The 23,148-nt window shown below is 51.4% G+C and overlaps 1 protein-coding gene across 1 annotated transcript in view; it reads right to left on the bottom strand.

Annotated features, from left to right (window-relative positions):
• IGF1R (insulin like growth factor 1 receptor) overlaps positions 1-23,148 on the bottom strand; it is a 298,923-nt gene that overhangs the window by 8,763 nt on the left and 267,012 nt on the right. The window contains exons 16-20 of the mRNA XM_061158611.1: positions 19,456-19,685; positions 19,101-19,211; positions 15,174-15,333; positions 12,000-12,129; positions 6,068-6,202 (exon numbers count right to left, since the gene is read on the bottom strand). Coding sequence (XP_061014594.1) covers positions 6,068-6,202; positions 12,000-12,129; positions 15,174-15,333; positions 19,101-19,211; positions 19,456-19,685 — 766 coding nt within the window. The remainder of the gene's footprint in view (positions 1-6,067; positions 6,203-11,999; positions 12,130-15,173; positions 15,334-19,100; positions 19,212-19,455; positions 19,686-23,148) is intronic.

Below are 23,148 nucleotides of genomic sequence, written 5' to 3'. Positions count from 1 at the left end.
GTCAAGTCGGAGAGGAGAGGATGTGACCTTGAGTGAGGGCGGGAACAGAAGAGAGGCCGGCTGCCTGCTTTTGTAAATCAAGTTTTACTGCAGCAGAAACACCCGTTTGTTGACACATGGTCTGCGGCTGCTTTCAAACCAGTAGTTGTACGAGCTGAATAGTTGAGATGGTTTGGCCTGTGAGCCCTACGGTGTGGCCCTTGGCAGAAAAAGCTTGCCACCTCTGCTCTAGCGGAGAGTTAGACAAAACATGAAGACTATCTTTTCCCCTCCCAACTAAGCCACCTACACGAGGTCAGAACGCTAACCCCACAGTAGTCGACCAGTGCTCTCAGGAGTTTTATGGGTGTATACGGCATTACTCTGCATGGGTCTGGGAAGGTGTGTATCATAATAAAGCCCCATTTTATAGACCTCCAAATGAGTGAGGGTGTGGCAGGAATGGAAGTCTCACAAATGACCTGCTTGCACTTTGACCACCACCACCAACCTCAGAAAGAGAAACTTGCTCTCAGCCTCAACAAGAGAGACCACAGTCCTGCCCCATCTCCCTCTCTTGGCCATCCATGGACAGTCACAGATGTTGTGGGGGCTTTGCAGATAAACTGGTGACTTGTTCTTGGGTCAGATGGCAAACGAGCCCCCTTCCATATCCTCACCTCCATCATTTCCTATGAAAAAGGACCAACATGCCCCCCCCCCCCAATAAAAAATAAAAATAAAGAGCCATAAATACACGACATGCCTCTCGATGGCTCAGCTGCAATTTCCTCTCTAGATGACTGGCTTATCCCTGAATAGAAGCGCAGCCAGGGCCAAGGACACGTGATGTGTCCTGGCTCCGGGTGCCTCAGCCTGGGGCTGGGGAGTGCCCCCTGCAGGGGAGGAGGCCTGTGAGTGACATCGGCAGACACAAGCCACGTGACAGCGTATGAACCTCTCCAGAGGCACGGACCCCCAGTGCTGCCCATAAAAGGCAGTGTTTTTTCCCTCAGCGAGATTCAAGACCTTGTTTACACTATCTCCACAAGAAAACTTTCCAGTAGACTCTAGAACGATTCATGAGCTGATAAATCTCCTCTTTAAAAAAAGCAGATTTTTTTTTTTTAACAACTGGTCAGCTCTGGGGAGCAGGAGCCATCTTGCAATGAATGCCCGCACGGGAGGTGCACGTGTGCATGGCCGTCACCTGGGCAGGGGCAGGGGCAGATGGAGCCGCCACCTCTGTGTGCCCGCGGAGGCCACTGGCCGTCTCCACCCCACCCTCAGCCCGGCTGTGTGGGCAGGCTGCGGTCACCTGCCAAGAGTGGCCTCATCGTCCCCATGAGGACAAAGAGATGGCGTTGCAGAGAGGACCTGCAGGGCTCACGGCACCCCTCCTTGCCTCCCGGCAGCCCTGAACACTCAGGCTCCTGCCCCACTCCTCGGCCGGCAGGGGCAGCGGGCTGGGGCCAGCTTGAACGCTCAGCCCACGTGCCTCTGTCTCAGGCCAGCGATCGCAGGTGGGGCCCAGCCCCTGGGGAAGCAGCCGCAGGCTCTCCAGGCACGAGTGCCATCCCAGCCTGTCTGCGTCCCACTCAAGTGCTCGGTTCCCAGAGGACAGGCCCGGGATCTCTAACAGTCAGCAACAGGGAAAAACCGTGCTTGAAAACTGCAAGACAATCAGAGTCTACCGAGTTTGCTTCAGACTCATCTGTGAGTTGACGACTCTGGACTGAGAAGCTCCAAGTCCTCTTGAACAGCGCACCCTGAAGGCCTCCCTGGCCGAGGTCCAGCTGCACGATCTGGGGGGCCGTTGGCAGACAGCATGCTCCCCGCTCGGCGCCCGGTTCTGCTCCGCCTGCGCCCCGGCCTCTCAGTCACTGGGCTGGCTGGGAGGGGGACCGCGCCCCGCAGCCCCGGCTCTGGGCCAGGGCAGCTAGCACGTGCTCAGAGGGGCTCCAGGACACTGGCAGCCTGACTGTGGAGGCCTGAGCGCGAGACAAGGTCAAGGAACCACAGGCCAATCGGTCTCCACCCTGTGCTAAGCGGTACACACTGCATCTCAGGGCTGAGCCCCACGGGCCCGGCTGCACTACGGCCCGGTCCACGACGCCGTTCCTCTGAAGCCGGGCGCCCGTGCTCTGAAGGGCATCAGGACTGCTGGCTGCTCAGAACAGCCAGCAACTCCTTGGCACCGCCGAGCGAAGACGCTGGGCTGAGGTCCCCCAGCAGCCCTTGCACACCCGCCCCATTACCCTGTGGGTGTCATCCACACCTCCAGAACCACGAAACCGAAGCACATAAGCTCTGTTCCACGTGGGGCCCAGCACGGCTTTCAGGCAGCTCCCAGGGGCTCAGTGACTTTCCTCTCTTGTGGGAAAACAAGAGTCATTCTTTCAATTTTGTAATAAAAGAACCCCATCTCCCAGAACATGTCTTCCTCACCTAAACTCATCAATAAATTCAAAAGGACAACATAGATACTCTCTATGAAACCAACTTGCCTCCTCTCGCTTTCTTAGAAGAGAGAAAGTTTGCCAAGAGGGTTCTGGCTGGCAGGGCAGAAAGGCCTCCTGAATTATACATTTAATATCCCAGAGTGGCCGCACCACGTACGTTTCCTTGTCACTCCAGGCTGGGAACAGGAAATGCGCTGCCTTTCCCAGGGCAGGGGTGCTGCTTCCCAGGCATATTAAATTATGATAAAGCTCCTGTCACCTGGAGGCAGATCAGCTTCAGGCGGCCCACAAGTTTCTCAGAAACAATGATGACTCAAGTCAAAGAGAGAAAGCTCAGGAACAGTGCCTCACCTCCCACCACCCCCAAACCACACGAACAAAGCTCACACCTGCGTTCCTGGACTGCTGCTACGCTTGCTAGCACACCACCACTGCCAGCGTTAGGTTCTCTCCTGGCACCAGACACGCTCATACAAATTCAGCGGGCATCATTCCTCAAAGTCCATTACTTATGCTTTTGTTCTGAAGGAAGATCGTTCTTCTCATGGGCTGCCGACAGTACCGTGGCTACACTGCTCACGGTGGAGGGCAGTCACCAGTCGGGCATGGTGGCTGACCTCCAAGACCCTCACGTCCCGGTGTCCACGCCTCACAGAATCTGCCGTCACATCAGACAGAGCCCACAGGAAGCGCTGGACACCGAGGAGCATGACTGCCAGGCCACGAGGAACACCATGCGTGGTTCCTGCTCTGCCACGGGAGTGACTGCCCTGGGCATGGTGGGCAAGCTCCGGGCCCACGGGCCACATCTGGCCTGCTGATTCTGCAAGGCCTGGGAGCTAAGGATGACTTTTATATCTCTATCAATAAATGGTTGGGAAAAAAAATCAAACAAGAACAATATTTTGCGACAAAACGAAAGCTATGTGAAATTCAAATAAAGGACCCAGACATCAAGCTTCCCTGGATCATCAGCGCGCCTGTCACGCCTGCTCCTATGATGTCTCTGGCTGCCCCTGTAAACAGCCAGATGAGCAGCTGCAGTTGAGATCGCAGAGGCCACAGCACTGAAAATATTTACTACCTGCCACTTACCATATGTCCTTCTGGAGAAAAGGCCTGCCGAGCCCTGCCCTAGGAGAAGCCAGCCACACAGCAGGAGGACCCTGAAGCAGCATCACAGAGGAACTGAGGCCTCGCGTGGCACCCAGCGGGGGGGTGCTCTGCTCTGGACATGGATCCCAGCCCCACTCAAGCCTTCGGATGAGTGTAACCCTGGCTGCCAGCCGGACTGTGACCTCAGGAGAGCTAAGCTGCTCCTGGCTCCCTGACCTCCACAAACACTGAGAGATAAAAAATGCTAACTGTCATCTTCAACTGTTAGGTTTCAGATAACGTTATGCTGCAACTAAAAAAAAAATTAAAAAAATACAGAGGAGAAGAGGGAGAGTTTCCACAAGGGGGCAAGAAATCGCACTGAGCAGCTGTCTGAGTTCTCTGCCAGCTCTGGGTCCCGAAGTCTGAAGACGCTGTGCTAGGCAGTCTGTTGGTGAGGGATCCAGGATGCCTGGTGCCCCCTGACGCACAGCCTCCTGAGAAGTGGAGCTTCCTGTCACGGTGGGTGTATTCTGTGCCCCACGTCCAGGACATGTGCCGGTTTCCTAGGCCAGACCCACGCTCAGGTGATCAATGGGCACCCCACCTCCACACACATACACAAACACTGAGGCAAAGATGCTGCCTTTCCTGTGGCATTCTCTGGCCTCTTTCCGAACTCCATGGAAGCTGTCCTAGAGACATAACAGGCTTTGGCTGAGCAAATGCTCAGAGGCAGCAGCTAAGGAGTAGGATGCCTACTCCTTATGGACAGCTAATGTTCTCTTGAAGCAACAGCACAGTCAGAGCCAGGAGAACAGGTCCTACGCCCCCCTCCCCCATCCCACCCACCCCTCCCACACTCTACCTGGAGCTTAGGGATCCAGTCTTGGAAGCTACACTAAACATGCTTTAGAGGAAAAATCAAAACTGATTTATTGCCAAGACAAGAGTTTCTGCTTCCCAGGCTGCAGCCGTCAGACTCTAAGATGGTCCCCAAGATCCCCTCCCCTGGTGCAAACACCCCATATGATCCCCTCACCTGCATGGGAGGGGCTTGTGAACATGATGGGATCTCCCTCCTTCATTTAGGCTTCTAATAACTGACTCTATGTTAATCAAAAGGGAGATTACCCAGCATGGATGTGACTTAATTAAGTAAAAAAAAAAAAAGAAAAATGCCAATAGCAGCAGAGGAAGTCCTCTTGCTGGCCTTGAAGAAGAAAGCTGCTTCGCTGAGAAGCTCGTGGCAGGGAGTGGTGGCAAGGACCAGGAGCTGGGAGCCAGCAGACCCGGGGACCTCAGTCCTATAGCCACAAGGAGCCGACTCCTGACAGCAGCCCGAAGGGGCCTGGGAGCCCCAGATGGTCACAGCCAGGCTTGACATCTTGATCTCAACCTTGTCACATGGAGCAGAGAACCCAGCGTCCCCATTTTCCGATCCATGGAAACCTTGAGAGACCAAGTGAACCGAGCCTTCCCGGCTGTTGGGCTGATCTCCCTGGTCCCTACTCGGCACGGCCCTGACTCACGTCTGCACCATCCGGCCACGGTGCGGCCCTCCCCCCAGCCAGGGCTCACTCGAGGCTGGTGCTGCGGGGCTGGAGGCGGGGAGGCGGCAGATCTGGAGGGGGTGGGGGGGGCTTCCACATGGACAGAGAGACAGCCCAACTCCTCTGGGGTCTTTTCCAAGGTGAGGCCAAACCTGTCCTGAAAAGCGCTTCTGGAAAATTCTTGGATTGGTCTTGAGGTATTAGTGGTAGCCTACCTCCCACGTATCGGGATCCAGAAAATCGTGAGCCCTGCCTTAAGGTGCATGTCAAAAGCAAGCCCAATGCTCCTCACCCATGCCTGTCTGCGCCTGACGACCCAACTGCAGCACATCTGCACACCCTCACACCTTCAGCAGCGCTGACCACCACAGACAGAGGGGATAAGAACACCCTTGCCCTAAGAACACCGAGCAGGGAGGCCCACGAGGCTGGTGGACCGTTTCCCATTCCTGACGAATCTCAGGACAGAAAGCCGTGTGCCAGGAGGCCCCCTGAACTGCCTTCCGGTCCGCACGGCTGCTGGAGGAGGTTGCCAGGAGCCCACCCCTCACACTTCTTATGACTTTTGTAAACACCTAATGGAAGAAACCCGAGGGGAACACAGGTGGTGGCAGCGTCCTGGAGCGGCCTGCAGCAGGTCTGAGGTCACCCCCGGAAGCCTGGAGGAGCCCTGCCAATGGCTGGGGAGCAGCCCAGGGCTGTGGTTTCAGAGTAATCAAGTGTCAGGTTGCTCCTTTTTTTTTTTTTTAAAACAACTCTGCCTAGAGAAGATTGGCAGGGATTGCTTTGGTCAAGTATTTCACAAAGACATTTGGCCTGAGAAACTGCAATGCAAAAATCTTCCCAGGATTAAGGAAGACGGGGTGGGATTAAGGCACCAGCCCAAATGCCCAGGTTCTTCCATTAAGATAAACCCTCATCTCAATTGCTCTGGCCGGTCCAGCACCGCCAGGCCACAGGGACCCAGCACATACGTACAGCATGTCAGGACAGTTGTCCGGCTTGTCCAGAAGGCCACCCTCCATGACGAAGCGAAGGACCTGCTCGTTGGACAGGCCCTGGTACGGCTGCTCGGCCAGCGTGGCAATCTCCCAGAGGACAACCCCAAAGGACCTGCCAGGAGAGAAGAAACGTGAGGTGCTCGGAAAGGGAGGATGGGGCCGGGAGCCCCCTCCCTTCTGGCAACTGAGCGCACGTCAGGCACGAGCCAGGCGTGGGCTAAGTGTGGAACAGCTGCCTCTTGTGTGGCAGCCCCAGGGGCAGGACTCTGCCAGTTGAGAGGACAGTGCGTTCAGGGCCCGCGAGCGCCTGACCTCTGATGGGAGCCCCGGGTGAACGGAGTTCAGGGCCCTGCAGGGCCACGTCTCCCAAACGTGGTTTATCCCACCGATAATCAAATGCTGGTCCCCAGGCCTGGCTAGGACAGTGACTCAATGGCCTCAAATGCTGTCTGGGACGAGCAAGCTGTTCAACAAACTTCCCATTCTGGAAACTTCAACCTACGTGGCTCTCAATGCTGCCTGCAGGTCAGGCTCCCCTGGTGAGTTCTTAACACATACCCGTGCCCCGGGCCCCTGACTGACCTCACTGATCTGGGCTAGGAACCTTGGCTTTAGGGTGTTGAAAAGCTCAGTGGGGATCTTACAGGTCCAGGGAGGCCTGGGGAGAGGGGGGTTCAGCCTCACAGGTGCGGACAGCGGTGGGCAGAACTGGCTGGGGCAGGGCCCCCATACCAGGAAGGATCCTTCAGCCCAGAGTTGAGCCAAGGGGGAGGTGGGTAGCCAAGGAACCAAGTCAGCAAAGGGAGCAGGTTCAAGTGCAATCTGCCTTGAATGTGCCTCTGCTGGTCGATTTAGAAGATCCTACTACTTGGAGAAGGAAATGGCAACCCACTGCAGTATTTTTGCCCAGGAAACCCCATGAACAGAGGAGCCTGGCAAGGTACAGCCCATGGGGTCACAAAGAATCGGACACAACTGTGTACTCCTGGAAAACAAACTAATACAGATATACACATACACAGGGACTTCAGACCGAGGACGTTCAAAAGGGCAGTGCTGTAAACTGCAGAACAGAAGTGCCTTCCCAGCACACATCGCCATCTTTCACAAATTCTCCACGGTCTATTTGCCTTTCCATTCAGCTCATTTCCACAGATTAAAGCTGGCCACCCAGCAGTGAAGAGCAAGCCTGAGGGGCTTCCGACTGGACCTTTGCAGGCCAGGGATGTGGGCAAAGTCGCACCAAAAATTCTCGGGCATCCCTTCCCGCCCAGAGCTCAAACTGATGCTGAGAGCAGATGTCAGACATTCAGAATTTTAGTCCTCAGAGGACTGACCCAGCCAAAGTACTCCTGAACCTCAGTGACCAAGGAATAGTCTTGACATTGCACGAGAGGTCTAGCAAAGCCCAAGGCCCGAGCATGGTGCTCACAGGCCCGGCTGAGGGTGTGGGCCCCCCATCAGTGTGGGCTGAGGGGTCTCGCAGACAGAACCAGCCTGGTCACCTCGGTCACCGCCTCAGAGGCCACGGCGCCCAACTGACCGCAAGCCTGGACTGAAGAATCACCTGCAGATGCAGCTCCCCGAGGCCCATGGCTCCTCCTGCCCCGTGCGCTCCTCGGCGGCTGCCAGGCAGCCAGCGCCCGCTGGGTGGCGCTGCCCTGAGCCCCCAGTGCTTGCTGTCCCCTCCGAGCTCCGGGTCTCACCTCTGTCTCGTCACCCTGTTCTTCCCATCTGACAGTGCCCTGAGCTCTTCCTTCCCGCGCCTCTCAGAGCACCACCACAGCTTGTCCACGTAGGCTCAGACTTGCCCAAAGGTCTGGTTCCTTCCCTCCAGATCCCCAGCACGGCCTCAGTGCCGATGGCCCTCTCACCTGGCCTGCAGGACACCTCCTTTTTGGCACTGACTTCGTACGTGATGGAGCTTTACACTCTAGGTATCACCAACTTCTCTACACATGGCTCTAGGTCCCTCTCCTGCTCAGCACCCTTGAAAGTCCTTATCGAGCCTGAAGAACTAGCGCTGAACCACTCACATAGCAGCCAGGGCCTCACTCACTCTCTTTTCCGCTGACTCCCCCGAGGAAGTCCCACTGTCCCCCACATGCACTCAGCGGCTTCCTACCACTGTGGCTTCCCCCAGCGTCCTCACTGCTCCACACGGGACAGCCCATACTGCAGGGTGCCCACAACTCCAGCTCTTCTGGGAAGGGGGTCCATGACCTCAGCCTGTCAGGGTCACTTCCTGTTCTCCACAAGACTTCGTTCACCAGCGGGTCTCTAGCACCTTGCTCTTGCACGCACTGGGCGCTGTGCCTGGGCCATGTCAGGGCACACCCGTGGAGGAACACAGCAGGTAACACAGTCGGCTCTCCCCGCAGGCTTTCCCCAGAGCGACTCTGGTTTGATGTCAGTGTCACCCCTCAGTGAGGGCCACGCAATGCTGGAGTCTGAGTGTCCTGCATAGGACATGACTAGCTGAGTTCGGTCATAATTCTGTCCCAAGCTATGGAGGTTAACATATCTCTCTCCACCACCAATGTGCCTTCCTGTCGTCACCAGCTGTCACAGGGGCCATTTAAAGATCTGTCGAGGTTCCTCAGTTCAGTTCAGTCGCTCAGTCATGTCTGACTCTTTGCGACCCCATGAATCGCAGAACTCCAGGCCTCCCTGTCCATCACCAACTCCCAGTGGTGATATCCACTCATGTGGAACCACTCATGTCCATCGAGTCGGTGATGCCATCCAGCCATCTCATCCTCTGTCGGCCCCTTCTCCTCCTGCCCCCAATCCCTCCCAGCATCAGGGTCTTTTCCAATGAGTCAACTCTTCGCATGAGGTGGCCAAAGTATTGGAGTTTCAGCTTCAGCGTCAGTCCTTCCAATGAACACCTAGGACTGATCTCCTTCAGGAAGGACTGGTTGGATCTCCTTGCAGTCCAAGGGACTCTCAAGAGTCTTCTCCAACACCACAGTTCAAAAGCATCAATTTTTCGGTGCTCAGCTTTCTTCACAGTCCAACTCTCACATCCATACATGATCACTGGAAAAGCCATAGCCTTGACTAGATGGACCTTTGTTGGCAAAGTAATGTCTCTGCTTTTTAATATGCTGTCTAGGTTGGTCATAACTTTCCTTCCAAGGAGTAAGCATCTTTTAATTTCATGGCTGTAATCACCATCTGCAGTGATTTTGGAGCCCAAAAAAACAAAGTCTGACACTGTTTCTCAATCTACCTGCTATGAAGTGATGGGACCGGATGCCATGATCTTAGTTTTCTGAATGCTGAGGTTCCTCAGACATCCCCAAATAGATCTCACTTCACAGATGAGCAGCTGAAGTCCACAGATGCGCCATGATTTGACCAAGGCCACACAGCCAGAGACACTACGAAATATGTGATGCCTGCAGGTTTTCAGGAGCAGGTCATTTACAGTGTGACTTGACATCAATGCCTCATATGAAACCCAGTCTTGAATTTTGTGCATTTAATCCTTAAACATTAGGCAAATGTACTTGTGTGAAGTCTTTCCTAATTATGAGCATCGGGGTGTTTTCCCCAAGGAAGGGACAACTGGGTGTGAGTCTCACATCAATTCCAGTGCAGGTTAAGGTCAGCACGTCTCACACCAGGACAGGAACGGTCAAGGTCCCACTCACCAGCAAATGGAAGCCTACACACACCCTGCTGATGTGAATTTGCCACTGAAGAACCAACAACTCTAGGAGGGAGCAGAAGACTCTGGATGCTTGTGGCCATCTGGAAAGCTTCTCAGTAAGTCAGGAAATGGAGACTGTTATAGGCGATTCAGTTGCTCAGGAAGGAGATGCGCCTTCAAGCTGGGGGTTCCACGCCCAAGTCCTGGGCTTGGTCTCTCCCTGCCTGGAGCCACACCTGTGTCTTCTCACCCAAAGGAGCCACTCCTGTGGGACACGCCGCTACAAGGGAGCTACAGGAGGAACAAGCGCAGTGCCCAAGGCCTGGGGATGATGCCTCCAAGGATAGCAGGGAAACACAGAGACATTTCAAGCAGAGAAAAGAGACCACTTCCTTGTGACTCCAAGGCCTGTCTTATCAAAACCAGAGCAGACTGTGAACTGGAGAGAAGGGCCAATGGGGTATCAACAAGAGGCCAACTTAAGCACAGCATGAGTAAGACCTGCCAACCCAAGGATGTCTTAAGGATCAGGGCAGTCTGTCTTGTGGGAGAGGAATTAGCAGTACCAGGGAAATATGTGAGCAGAAGCTCAAGAACCAGCTGTCAGGGGCGCTGTAGATGGGGCTCGGGGACCAGTCCTGACCTCAGAACACCTTCTTATCCTAAAATTCTGAGGTATCTCCTTCAAAGTCAAATACACTTCTTTGCATTTCTTTTTAGACTTTAACTATGTAGGAGTGTCCTGTGTCATTGAATACACTCAGAAATGATTTTCATTCCTTCAAGAGGGAGCACTTTAGATTCTGGGCCACTGAAAAGCCCTCTATATTCTCCATCATCCTGGCCTACCCACCTTACCAGTGTTATCCTCAAGGACTATTAAAAAAAATGCTAAAGCACTGTCAAGGCCTGAACAGTGAATGGAATGAAGATGAAATCCCTACTCTTATTTGTATATATATATTTTTTCCTCCTGGTTCATAATATCTGTCTCATCAAATGGAAGAAAAATGGCAATGAACACGCTTTGCTGCAGCTTGTCACAATCACTGCTAACCAGAATTTGGTAAACTTAGCCTATGGGATATCAACAACTCTAGTTTTATCTTTCTGCCCTGCCCCTGTTTTCCTTGGCTCCCGTGGTTTTCTATTTTATTGTCCTGTAAGCTGACCTCAAAGTTGTTGGAAGCAGGATCCCAGAATAAACAGACGCAGCATGGACCCAAGTCTGCCCCTCCCCGTCATCTCTGTATCTAAAAATGGCGTTGAGCACTTTGATTTGACCATGAAGAGAGAAGCATCTTGAACGGACTGATTGCAAAACAGATCTCATACTTGAGCTCAAGAAGCAATCATGCTTTGCTGGGTCATATTCAGATGCTATTTCCAATTTGCACCTGTCTTCAAAACAGGATCCAAGGTCCTTGAACTGTGTGGAAAGGGTCAAGAGTTTAAAAAAAAAAATGACATCTGTCACTGTTTAAATAGCTCCTCTATGTGGTCATCCCAATGGCTGGAGTAAACAACTACCATTTCTGTGATCCATCAGCAACGGGATCTCCCCAGAGGACAGCCAAGAAACTAGCTTACGTTCTTGAAGGCAGACGTGCCAGGGCCTTCGCCTGCCAACAACTTCAGTCGTATTTCAGAGCCTGACCAGCTCTCTACAAGGCTGCTGAGGAGCTGCAACAAGCACTGCGAGTGAGAGGCTTCTGCACCCTCAACTGACACTCCCTACCCCGAGGCACGACCATGACCAAGGGGGACATTTTGCTTTCCACCCCATCCCTGGGTCAACAACGATGACCCCCTGGAAGACCCATTGGAAGAGGGCAGACAGCAGATGGGACCAGCAGGAAAACACATCAAGACTCAAGCTTTGGCTCTAAAATAAGCAATGTTTGCAATCTGAAGGTTTAGTTAGGTGAAGCAAACCCCCACCCCCCATACACGCTATCATTTATTGTGAAAGAAAATGAGAGAAGGCAGGCAGGGGATGAAGCAGAAAGAGGTGATGTTTTCTGGCGTGTCCCCACCTCCCAGCCTCTGGGGCTGTGTCTCTAGGTCTGCTAACGACCGGGTGAGCATCTCAGTACTGAAAGAAATATTGGTCCTGCAAATTTAGGTCCCACAAGTGCCCACTGACAATGGGGATGTGTCCACGGCGAGGGGGTGGCCCGCATCACACTCAGCCAAAGCCGGACACGAGCGCCAGGGAACAGACAACGGGAGGACAGGACAGGACTCGTACCAGACGTCAGAGTGAGTGGTGAAGACTCCGTCCTTGAGGGACTCGGGGGACATCCAGCGGACAGGCAGCAGCCCCTTCCCCCCCTTCCGGTAATAGTCCGTCTCATAGATGTCTCTCGTCATCCCAAAATCTGTGAGGAGGAGAGAGGGCGTGAGGTTACCCTGGGCGAGCACTTCGGGGCAGAAGCGGAGGAACGATGCCGGCTCAGAGAAGGCCTGTGCCCGCGGCCGAGCCAAGCGGGCACTCATGTAGGTGTCTGCGCTGCCGTCTGATGAGGCGGAAACTCTGAGGGTCGGTGAGTCACACGACAAGCAAATGCCCAGACATCTCTGCCTTTAAATATATTTATACAGTAATTCTGTTAAAAAGTTAGCTCCCTCATTGCATTTAAAATGAGAGGCATCTTACAAATTATCAAGACCCACAGATTATCAGGAGAATACATACTGTGTAGGGCAAAGGTCATTTATCTGTGGTTTAAAAACATGATCAAATAGCCAGGAGCATGTTGACTTTATTTACTTGGTAGCACCGCCTCATTATCAGAGGAAATGAAAGTAGTTTCACCATCTAATAAAGGGGAAAATATTGAGAGTACCAATTCACCGCGAAAAAAGTCCACAGCAAGCTGCCTAAGAGATGCTATTTACTAGGCCCTGAAGCTATTACTCAATAATGTTTTTCAACATAATACTCCCACTCATTTTTGAAAATGTCTTCCATTTTCCATGACTCTAGAAGAAGTCACATAATTATGTTTGATGGCAGGCTTGCTTTATAATCCTAAATTATTGCTTCTCTGTCAGATTTTGATTTTCCACTCAATCATGTAACCCCTCCTTACAGGGCGTCTTCTGTATCCTCCTCAGGAGAAAGGGCTGCTCTCCTTTTTAAAATGTTCATTGACTATGTCTCTAACTCTGCCACAAAGAGGTAAGGCTACAAAGCAAACACAGAGAACAAAGTTCCTTGGACGCTAACCAACATAATTTCCTTGTCCCATGCTAAGGGCCATTGAACTGCCTCTGGTAAAATTGCTTGCTGTATTTGTAATCCATCAGACACTGGGCATTAGAAAAACATTTTCAAACCCTAGTAAAGAATAAAAATGAAGTCTTATCTCCAAATTAATCCAGTGACATGCAAAATAGAGGATTTGCTTTTACGTGCACAAAAAGGAAAAAAGAAAAAAGAAACCCCAGAAAAAGAGCACAGACTATTCCTTCCTTAACTCAAAAGAAAAAGTTCAAATTTTAGGAAGAAAAACCCAGGTACAAAGAAAATGTCACTATAGATACCCCACCTGGTTAAATAGCAAACTGAGTCCTTGCTGATTTGGACTCTCAGCGGCAAGCGGCACAAGAACGGCTCTCGGGGCATTCTCAGCGGCACTGCGGGGCGGGCAGGGCCAGAGGGGGCGGTAGGGAACTAGGACGTGCCCGCGCCAGGCACTGAGGCGGCCTGGGCCGTCCCGCAGCAGTCCCTCCAGCATCTCACGGCTCTTACCACCATGTCCCCTTCTGAGGTCAAGACACTGAGGTTCACAGAACTTAAGACACCTGCCTCAAGCCTCGAGGCTGCTGGTGGCAGAACCAGGTTTCAGTCTAGTTATCAGCTGCCTGGCTCCACAGCTGGGGAAGGGGAGTTGGTGGGCATCCATGTGGGAATAGTCTGAGTCACTGCTGAGAAGGGCGGGGAAGGGAGGGGGCGCACAGAGGAAGCCCCGGCAGCGGCCTGAGGGCCTTCCCTGGGAGCCCTGGGGCAGGACAGCCTCTCAGATTCTCGGGGCATCAAAGGGCCAAATCTAAGGACACATGAAGTGATTGATGGCCACGTATATCTGCTCTGTGATACAGCTCCATCCAACACCTCAAGCACCTTACAAATGAAAGATAAAGACATCCTACTTGGGAAAGCATTCTAGAGGGGCTACTCACTGTTCATCAAAGGGCCAAAATATTCATTCAAAATCACTGCGTGAATGAGAAAAAACCACAGCGCTGCTAAAGGATGGTGAACACGTCCAGAACAGACAGTTTATGGGCTAGGCAAAGAGGCTAATTTTGAATAGCTTTTGAATATAAGGTCTTCCTGCAGCTTCTCAGAATAAATGTTTAGCATTTTTCTGAGCCATGGTCATCTCATAGTGGGAAGAGCAGGTGGTTCCTGAGCATCCCTGACGTTACATGTGTGTTGATCAAGCATCCTCAAGGACTACAGTTAAAACCAAGCCTAAAGGCTGAAATAAACTCCTAACCAGTGACCAGAAATGTAATCCACTCCACACTTCTGCTGTTACGGTGGGCAGTGACAACAAGGGTTCTAAGGAGCAGGCTGGTTAGACATCAAGTTAGGGTTACGACAAAGATCCCAGGTGGGGTCAGAAGAACCCGCCTGCCAATGCAGAAGATGTAAGAGATGCAGGTTCGATCCCTGGATCAGGAAGATCCCCTGGAGAAGGGTATGGCAACCCACTCCAGTATTCTTGCCTGGAGAATCCCATGGACAGAGGAGCCTGGAGGGCTACAGCCCATAGGGTCACAAAGAGTTGGTCACAAGGACTGAAGTGACTTAGCACACACCACAAGCATCAAGAGCCCAGAGGCTGGTCAGCTCAAGTGCGAGCCCTGGAGAGCGGTGGTCTCCCCCGCCGAGGGGTTACCACCTTCCTGTCAACACTCCTGCTCGGTGCACGGGGTTCACCTAGGGGACCTCACCTCTTAGCAAACTCCATGGGCCCCTGGTTGTTGTGGGGGAGACAATACCCCTTGTAAGCTGGAAAACTGGAGGACATACTGGTCACCTGGATGGTGACTTTAAGGCCCAAGTCAAAATCTCCTGAGGACATTTTCTCAACTATTCTTGGAACCGGTGCTTACAGCTGTTCTGCCGAGAAATGCCCCAAATGCCAGGAGAGGCAACTGCAGGGATCATGGCCTCAGCTCGCCCTTGCCCACTGCCTGGACCACTGCGCCCATGTGCCAGCGAGATCAGAGCCAGCCTGGCTGGTTGACTACCAATGGGACACAATCACATGACTCCCAAGAGCAAGCCTCTGCAGTCACAGGAAGCGTGGGAAGACCTCTCCACAGGTAGGTTCATGCCCACCTACCTGTTTAGGGGTCCCTAAAACACGTGTGACTTTAGCTCAGATCTGAAAAGCTAAGAACACACCTCCGATTTTGACTGTGAAATCTTCGGCCACCATGCAGTTCCGGGCAGCAAGGTCTCTGTGGACAAACTTATTGGCGTTGAGGTATGCCATGCCATCTGCAATCTCGCCAGCCATCTGGATCATTTTGCTTAGGCTGGGAGGTGCTAGGACTGGATTATTCTGTTGGAGAGTCGGAAAAAAAAAAAAAAAGATACACGTGAGAATTTAGGAATTTTTCCCACCCCACGCTCTTTCAGGGTTTGTCAATCCTCTTTTGTTCAACCTGAGCACCCCAAGTCACTCTGCGAGGAAAGCAGGATGGGCTCAGGAGGAGGCCGTGGCGCTGCCCTGTGACCCAGCGCGGAGCTGCAGAGAGAAGCACCTATGAGCACAACTCGGACCTTTGGTGCTGGGTGGGACCAACAGCATTTAAAGTGAAGCCAGTGATTTTTGATATTAAGAATTCTGGATACTCAAAGTCCAATTAGTCTAAGTCTTCCTTTTACGTCTACAATTCAAGCCCATACAGGGAAAAGGAAGGAGAGGACATTACAAAGGTCATGTGGAAATAAGTAAATGGGTTTCCTGAATGGATACCGGATGCATTATTTCCCACGAAAGCTTTGTTATAAATTACTTAATCCTTCTCTTTCCCTTCCACTTTCTTCTAAAGTACAAAGACATCAAGACTAATCTGTTCCCCTTACAGAGTGGCATTCCTTGGATTATAATTTTCTGTGCGTGCTGTGGAAAGCAAGCCCTTGACAGTTCATTTAAGTCCAGCAGATGCCTACTCTGGAGCAGACCGATGTCCAACAAGTAACATGGGTAAACATTTCCTCTTTGCAGAGGAGGGCAACATACCAACTTCGGCACTGAAAACAAATACCCCCAAAGGATAAGTCCACTTAGGAAAACATCATATAAAATGTGTGGCCAAGTTTCTTTATCCCAAAAGGTTCTGTGCTGACCATCTCTTGCTTGTGTGAGTTCAACACTTTACCTCGGTTTCCCTGACTACAGAGCACCTCTTGCGACATGAAAAGCCATCCTGCTCTGACAGGCCCCGCGCCTGCCCTCCCCAGCTCAAACCCTGGGCCCCAGGAAGAGTGTCCACTGGCTCCTGCCTGGGCTCTTTGGTCAAGGCGGGGTCACTGCTGGAGGATGACCGGGGACCATGCCTACGGGTTGCTGGCTTTGCCCACTGAGGGGGCAGTTTCTGCCCCAAAGCTGGCTTTGAGAAGCAGAGTAACAACTTTCCAAGTACTTATGGGTTGGTTCCCTACACTTGAATCCCGAAGCTACTATCAGGAATGTCTGTGGTTTAAAATCCTCATCACTGAGCTGCCTGGGGAAGTGATGAGATGACCCGAAGGGTAAGCCAGAACACCCCTTTCCTTTACAAAGGGGCCTTGTGTGGATGAGCCTTTCCAGGGCTTTAGATGTGCCTGGGACACTAGGAAACTGGCAGGTAAATGTTAAGTTTACGCTCAAGATGTTGTGGAGTATTAAGTTAGGTGCTTATTAGAAGTGGCCACTCATGATTAATATGACAAACAGAGATTGCAATGGCAAACCCCCTCCAGTGTTCTTGCCAGGAAACTCCCATGGACAGAGGGGCCTGGCGGGCCATAGTCCACGGGGCCACGAAGAGTCAGACACGACTGAGTGACTTCACTTTCTTTCTTTATGACAAGTGGCCATTCATGATTAATATAACAATCAGAAGCAAAGAAAGGAACCTGATTTTAATTACTGAAAGACAGGGCTGACTTTCTGTCAGTTCATGGTGCTAATACTGCCATGCTTTCAGATGCTTTAGAGAACAGAAATCTTTAACTTGCTTAGAACTACTGAAGATGCGCACACACGAGCATCCACAGTTAGCGAGGGGAATGTGTGAACCTCACGGGTCGGGGAGCGGGATGCGATGCAGAACATAACAGAATTACAGGACAAGCACACACAGCTTTATACTTGACATGGGTTAGAAGCACAACTCTAAATCTGACAAACCTAGAAGGGAAATTTTGATATGAGAAGGACCAACCCTCTTATGCACATGGAAGGAAACCAAGGCCCAGAGCCCGAAGCCGCCGCCTGAGGGCGCAGACAGCTAGTGGCAGAGCCAGGCCGAGGGCGACGGGCTTTTCATCCTGAGTCTGAGACTGGGGACGAAGGAAGCGAGTTCTTCAGGCTCCTCAGAGGTGGCGTCAATGAACCTGATAGGAAACACGCTGCCACGTCTCCAGCCACCAGCTGATGAAGCCTCTCTCCTTGTACTGGTCTGGGAATCACAGAGCGGGCTGGGGCAAAGCACTGAGGTCCAGGGGAGCTGGGCGCCCCGCCAGGCAGAACAAAGGGTGGGCGTGTCGCAAACCACCCTGCTCGGGGCCTCAGTCCACACGGGGCTCCGTGGGCCTCGCAGAACCACACCCATCGGCTGTGAGTAAAGGAAGCCACGTGTGAACGAGTGCTTGGAACAAAAATTAAGCAACTACTATTTGGGAGATGATTCAGTTGCCAATTAAAAGAAGAAAACAAAGGATTAAGCTCAGAGACAGGCTGCAGACATTCAAAAAGGGTAAAGAAAGGGCAGGACCCAAGGCCATACAGCAGACCCAGTGCTTCCTCAATAGGCAGCAAGGTCAAGATCCGAGTGAGGACCGGAGACCCAGCGAGGCAGTCAACTGGAAGGCAGATGTGGCTGGTATCCCTTCTAAGTATTTATCTCCCAGTTTACTCTTGGAACTACTCTCTTAAAAGTCATGTCTCCAAATTATGAAAAGCTGGGTTCACGCTGCCAAAGGAGACACACCACAGTGATGAACCTGAAGCTTGTAATACAAATTGATATTTTTCCTGAGACCAGGCAGAGATCATGAGTTCAGCTGAGGCGATGATCATTCAGAAGCTCAAGCAAGACGTTGACTGAGGATAAAGCAGGAAATGCGGATGCAGGAGGGGAGCCCCATTTTCAGAAAAAGGGCTCCCTCGGCTCAACGGCTCAGACTGCCCACGGGAGGGGAGAAGGAGCACGTGAGGCGGGGGCTGATGAGGGAGTGGGAGTCTGTGCACCAACCTGGGGGAAGCCATCCCGGCAGAGGAGTCAGGTCAACCTGACACTGAACTCTGACGAGCTCGGCCCAAGAGGAGGCAGCAGAGATGGGTACCCCCAGACAGAGTAGGGGGCAGGAAAGGCTACAGGGAGGCAGCAGTGTGGACGGATCTGTGGGTGGGAATTGGAGAGATGGTGCTGGAGGAGGTCACGCGGGGGTAGAGAGAATGAGGTAGCAGCAAAATCCCACAGGGGTTTGGTTAACAGGGTATCTGCATACTGGCAAGGGCCTCTCACTGAAGATCCAGGTCTCCCTATAGTCAGGGAACTCCTTCGTATAAAGCAGGAGGCCCCAACCTCTGGGCCACCGACCAGTACCTCCTGTCAGATCGGCATCGGCATTAGGTTAGAAATAAAGTGCACAATAAGGGCTTCCCTTAAGGTGGCTCAGTGGGTAAAGAATCGGCCTGCAATGCAGGACATGTGGGTTTGATCCTTAAGTTGGGAAGATCCCCTGGAGGAAGAAATGGCATCCCACTCCGGTATGCCTGGAGAATCCCATGGACAGAGGAGTCTGGAGGGCTACAGTCCACAGGGTTGCAAAGAGCTGGACACGACTGAAGCGACTTAGCATACATACAAAGTGCACAATAAATGTAATGCGCTCGAATCATCCCCAAATCATCCCCCGGCTCTGGTCTGTGGAAAAACTGTCTTCCATGAAAGCAGTCCCTGGTGCCAAAATGGTTGGGGACTGCGGCTATAAAGGACGGAGAACCAAGCATGCAGCAAGAAAAGTACATGAATTTAAAGGCACAGTATCTTCTGGGGAAGGTTCTAAAGGAAAGGGAACAGACGACATGGGATGAGGATGAAAATCGAAACTTACCTCCATTTCTGGCCTCAGAGACCGGAGATAACTTTTGAGGTCCCCCCGGGTCATCAGTTCCATGATGACCAGCGTCGGCTGGCCCTGGGACACCACGCCCAGCAAGCGCACCTGTGAGGAAAGAAAGAGAAGAGCTGAGCGGGTGAGAACCCCCCACGACCCGGCTCCCCCGCCGCCGGGGCTGCCGGGCCGGAGCAGAGCGGGATGACGGGCCCCTGGGGCTCACGGGCCGGCCCTGCACCGCATCTGGAACCTCCGTGTTGTGTGCACAGCGTGTAAGGGAAGAGCGGGGTGACGGGCAGCCCCTGGAAGCCGGGGTGAGTGTGTGTGGCCCACACCCAGGGCCCACTCTTACCACGTGGTGGCAGTTGAACTCCTTCATCACCGAGGCCTCGTTGAGAAACTCAATCCGCTCGCGCATGCTGGCGGCCTCGTTCACTGTCTTAATGGCCACCCTGGTCTCGGGCTCATCCTTGACCACGCCCTTGGCCACGCCTTCGTAGACCATCCCGAAGGAGCCCTGGCCCAGCTCCCGGCTCATGGTGATCTTCTCCCGGGCCACCTCCCACTCATCAGGCACGTACACTGAGAAGGAAGAGGCCGGAGCTGAGCCAGCGGGACCGGGGGTGGGCAGAACACAGTCTGGGCAAACTCCAGGCCAAGGAGGACTTTGCCACTTCCTGAAGCTCACAGAGGAGAGCATCGGGGGACACGGGTATATGGCTTGTTCTGGAATCCCCCACAGGCTGGGGATTTCAGCAAGGCCACTGTACAGTCAAACGTTAGGTTTTCAAGTCCCCACGGATTTCCAGATAATTCAAAGATATCAACGGCAAGTAAGAAACACAAAGTTGTCCAATTTCAGATGTTGCTGTAAGTATAAAACTCACACTGGATTTCAAAAAATAATGTAATACTTCAATAATTTTTATACTGACTGCATATTAAAACATAATACTTTGGATATACTGAGTTAAAGAAAACATTATCAATATGTATTTCATTAGTTTCTTTTTCCTATTTTACATGTGGCTACTAGAAACATTTCAGGTTTCTTACAGGGCTGGCATTAACACTTCCATGGGTAGCTCTGCTCTAGCCTGGACAGAGTCAGAGACCCTGGGGCCCTGAGTGACTATGGAAGCGATGAGCTCTGTCTCACTGCTCATTACTACCGAGGAGTAGTCAGTGGTGACCAGCATGGAGGAAGGGACAGCTGAGGAGCAGAAGGGTCTCCCCAGGACTTGGGCCTGGGATCTGTGAACTCAGGGACCTCCCACCACTGGGGTGAGGGGCTGGGGAGTGAGGCTTGGCGATGACTAAGCCTGAATACGATTTCCTCTCCAGCCTATGCTTCTGGTCAGATTCAAGCTGGTTTAAGAAAATAAATAATTCCAGGCAGGAGGAAAGAGAAAGAAAGAGGGAAAGGAAGAAGGGAGGAAAGAAAGAAAATGGAAGAAAATCCATCCGACCACTCTGATGGGTAGGTGAGAACTAAAATAAAATGTACTTGTTCCACAGATCCATAAGAAATTTCAATTATAACCGTATTCTTCTAATGCCGCATGCTCATGTGCTTGTCTCAGAGGGGAACCCCTGGCTGGCTCCACTGATCAGAAAGAGATGGTCCTGGCTCAGAAATGCAGAAAGACTGAGAACCTGTGGTTGCCTTTATGCTTTTAGATGTTAACTGTGGGCCTTCGGCTGGATGTAGGAGAAGAAGTGGGTTGACAGCTGTATCCTGACACCCTCGTAAAGATGTCTATGAATCAGGCCCAGGAGATACCACCAATTTACATCTCTAAGGAATGTCCAATATGAACTATGTTAATCAATATAGAATTTTCTTTCACATACATTTTTGTATTTCATAGTAGGTAGGTATGTGTTCAGGAATGTCACAAATGGAATTCCACCCTCCATACGGCTTAGACAGTTTATAGCCTGGAAGAGGAGGCTGATGCTTGCTTAGGAGAGTAAGTACGCAAGATATCCCAGTAGGTAAGACTCTTTCTGATACCCCTCAGAAAGTATAAAGAGACAGTCTATATCCGTTTATCTCTGAAAATCCAGGCTTGCTTTTAATCAGAATTAGCTATGTAGCACACCACGAAACACGGAGTTAAAACCAATCACACTCATCCCTTGGAGGTGGCTGAAGTCAATACTCACAATCCCTTCTCTCAATTCAACCCAACAGCTCTGACTTTAGCCAGCAGTCCTAAGCCTTGCCGGGCAGCAGAGGCTTATGTGCACAATGCTATCAGCGTTTCCCTGGAGGGGATTTTCAGTGTGCTTGGAGAATGGTGACATGCAGATTAGCTTTCGGAGAGAGATGTTTTTTAAGCATTTTTGAACTGCGATGTCATTTTGTTGCCCTTTGAGGAAACTAGCTATAAGATGCTTGTCCAAAGGCCCAATAAATTAAGTTCAAATAAGGTGACAGTATTTCTACCTGTTGGCCTGAGTGATAGTAAGCTTTGTTTTGTTTTTAAAGAATCAAGAGATTATATTATGAAAGCACTCTGGAAAGACACAGAACTTGAATTCAAATCGCCATTAGAGTCTGATTTGATTGTGCTCTCTCAAACTTCCTAGATACTTCATAGTCAAAGCTGCAAATGCCAATCTTATATGCTTTATTCTCCACAGCAGGCTTACTCCAAACCGATAGAGCAGGGAAGTGGCCTTACATTTTCCTATATCAATAATAAGTTATTAATAAACAAATAATAATAATCTGTTAGATTAATTGATTAAAAACTACATTTACATAAACAATGCATAAAAATCATCTTTTTTTAAAAGAAAAAGACCCTCTCCACAAGTAATTACTCTTTTAAGTTTGGCATGTATCCTTCCAGAACGTTCTCTGTGCCTTATACACACACAAACAGATGTATAGGTATGTGTGTACGCATATATGCCTTTTAGTTTAAAAACATTATCCATTTTATTTTTGGCTGTGGTGGGTTTCTGCTGCGGCAAGCAGGCTTTCTCTGGTTGTTGAGCAGGCTTCTCACCGTGGAGGCTTCTCTTGTGGCAGAGCTCAGGCTCCAGGTGTGCGGGCTTCAGTACCTGTGGCTCGTGGGTTTGAGAGTGTTTGCCCAGCAGCCGTGGCTCAAGGGGCTATCTGCTCCCTGGCATGCGGGATCTTCCTCGACCAGGGATCAAATCAGTGTCCCTTGCATTGTAAGGCATATTCTTAAACCACTGGACCACCAAGGAAGCACATATATGACTTTTAAAAATACAGCTTCATGAAACCTTTATAATGTCCTCATCATTCTACATTTGATTCCCATTCAGAGGACTCTGCTTTTTTACTTTTTTACTGCCTCTTTACTCAAATTGTAAACACAATTTGAGTTAGAAATTATTAAAGAAATCACAGTAGTAAAAATCACACACTTATATATATAGTGCTTTAAATCATTTCCTCATTTGATGAGGATGAGCAGTTAGAACAATCAGGACTCTTTATTTCATGTCTCTTGCATATACACTTCTACTTCTGAAGCATGAGCAAGTCAAACAATTTTCTGAACACATTAAATGAATTCCACTCTTTATGCATTTGACAGACTGGGTCCAGCTCTTCCTATGGGCCAGCTTGCCTGCAATACCCCCAGAACCTCACAGTCCTCCCCCACAGCATCACACGTTAACAAGGTGCCCGGGACTGCTTTACCCTGACTTCTCAACCGCCTAGTTCTGTGACCTGGGCGTGTTTCTTCTCTGAGCTCATCCCCCAACGAAGAGACAGAGAAGCATCAGAAAATCCATCCTACAGGGTTTCTTGGTGGCTCAGATGGTAAGGAATCTGCCTGTAATGCAGGAGGCCAGGGCTTGATTCCTGGGTCAGGAAGATCCCCTGGATAAGGGAATGGCTGCCCACTCCAGTGTTCTTGCCTGGAGAAGCCCATGGACAGAGGAGCCTGGCAGGCTACAGTCCATGCACGGGTGTGCAAGGAGTCAGACATGACTAAGTGCCTAACACTTTCATCTTCATAAGGATGTAGGGATTAAATGGGTAGGCATTTGTGAA

The sequence above is a fragment of the Dama dama genome, chromosome 13 (assembly GCF_033118175.1).
Source record: "Dama dama isolate Ldn47 chromosome 13, ASM3311817v1, whole genome shotgun sequence".
NCBI lineage: Eukaryota > Metazoa > Chordata > Mammalia > Artiodactyla > Cervidae > Dama > Dama dama.
The sequence above is the reverse complement of the archived record's forward strand: the minus strand, read 5'-3'. Positions and strand labels throughout refer to the sequence as shown.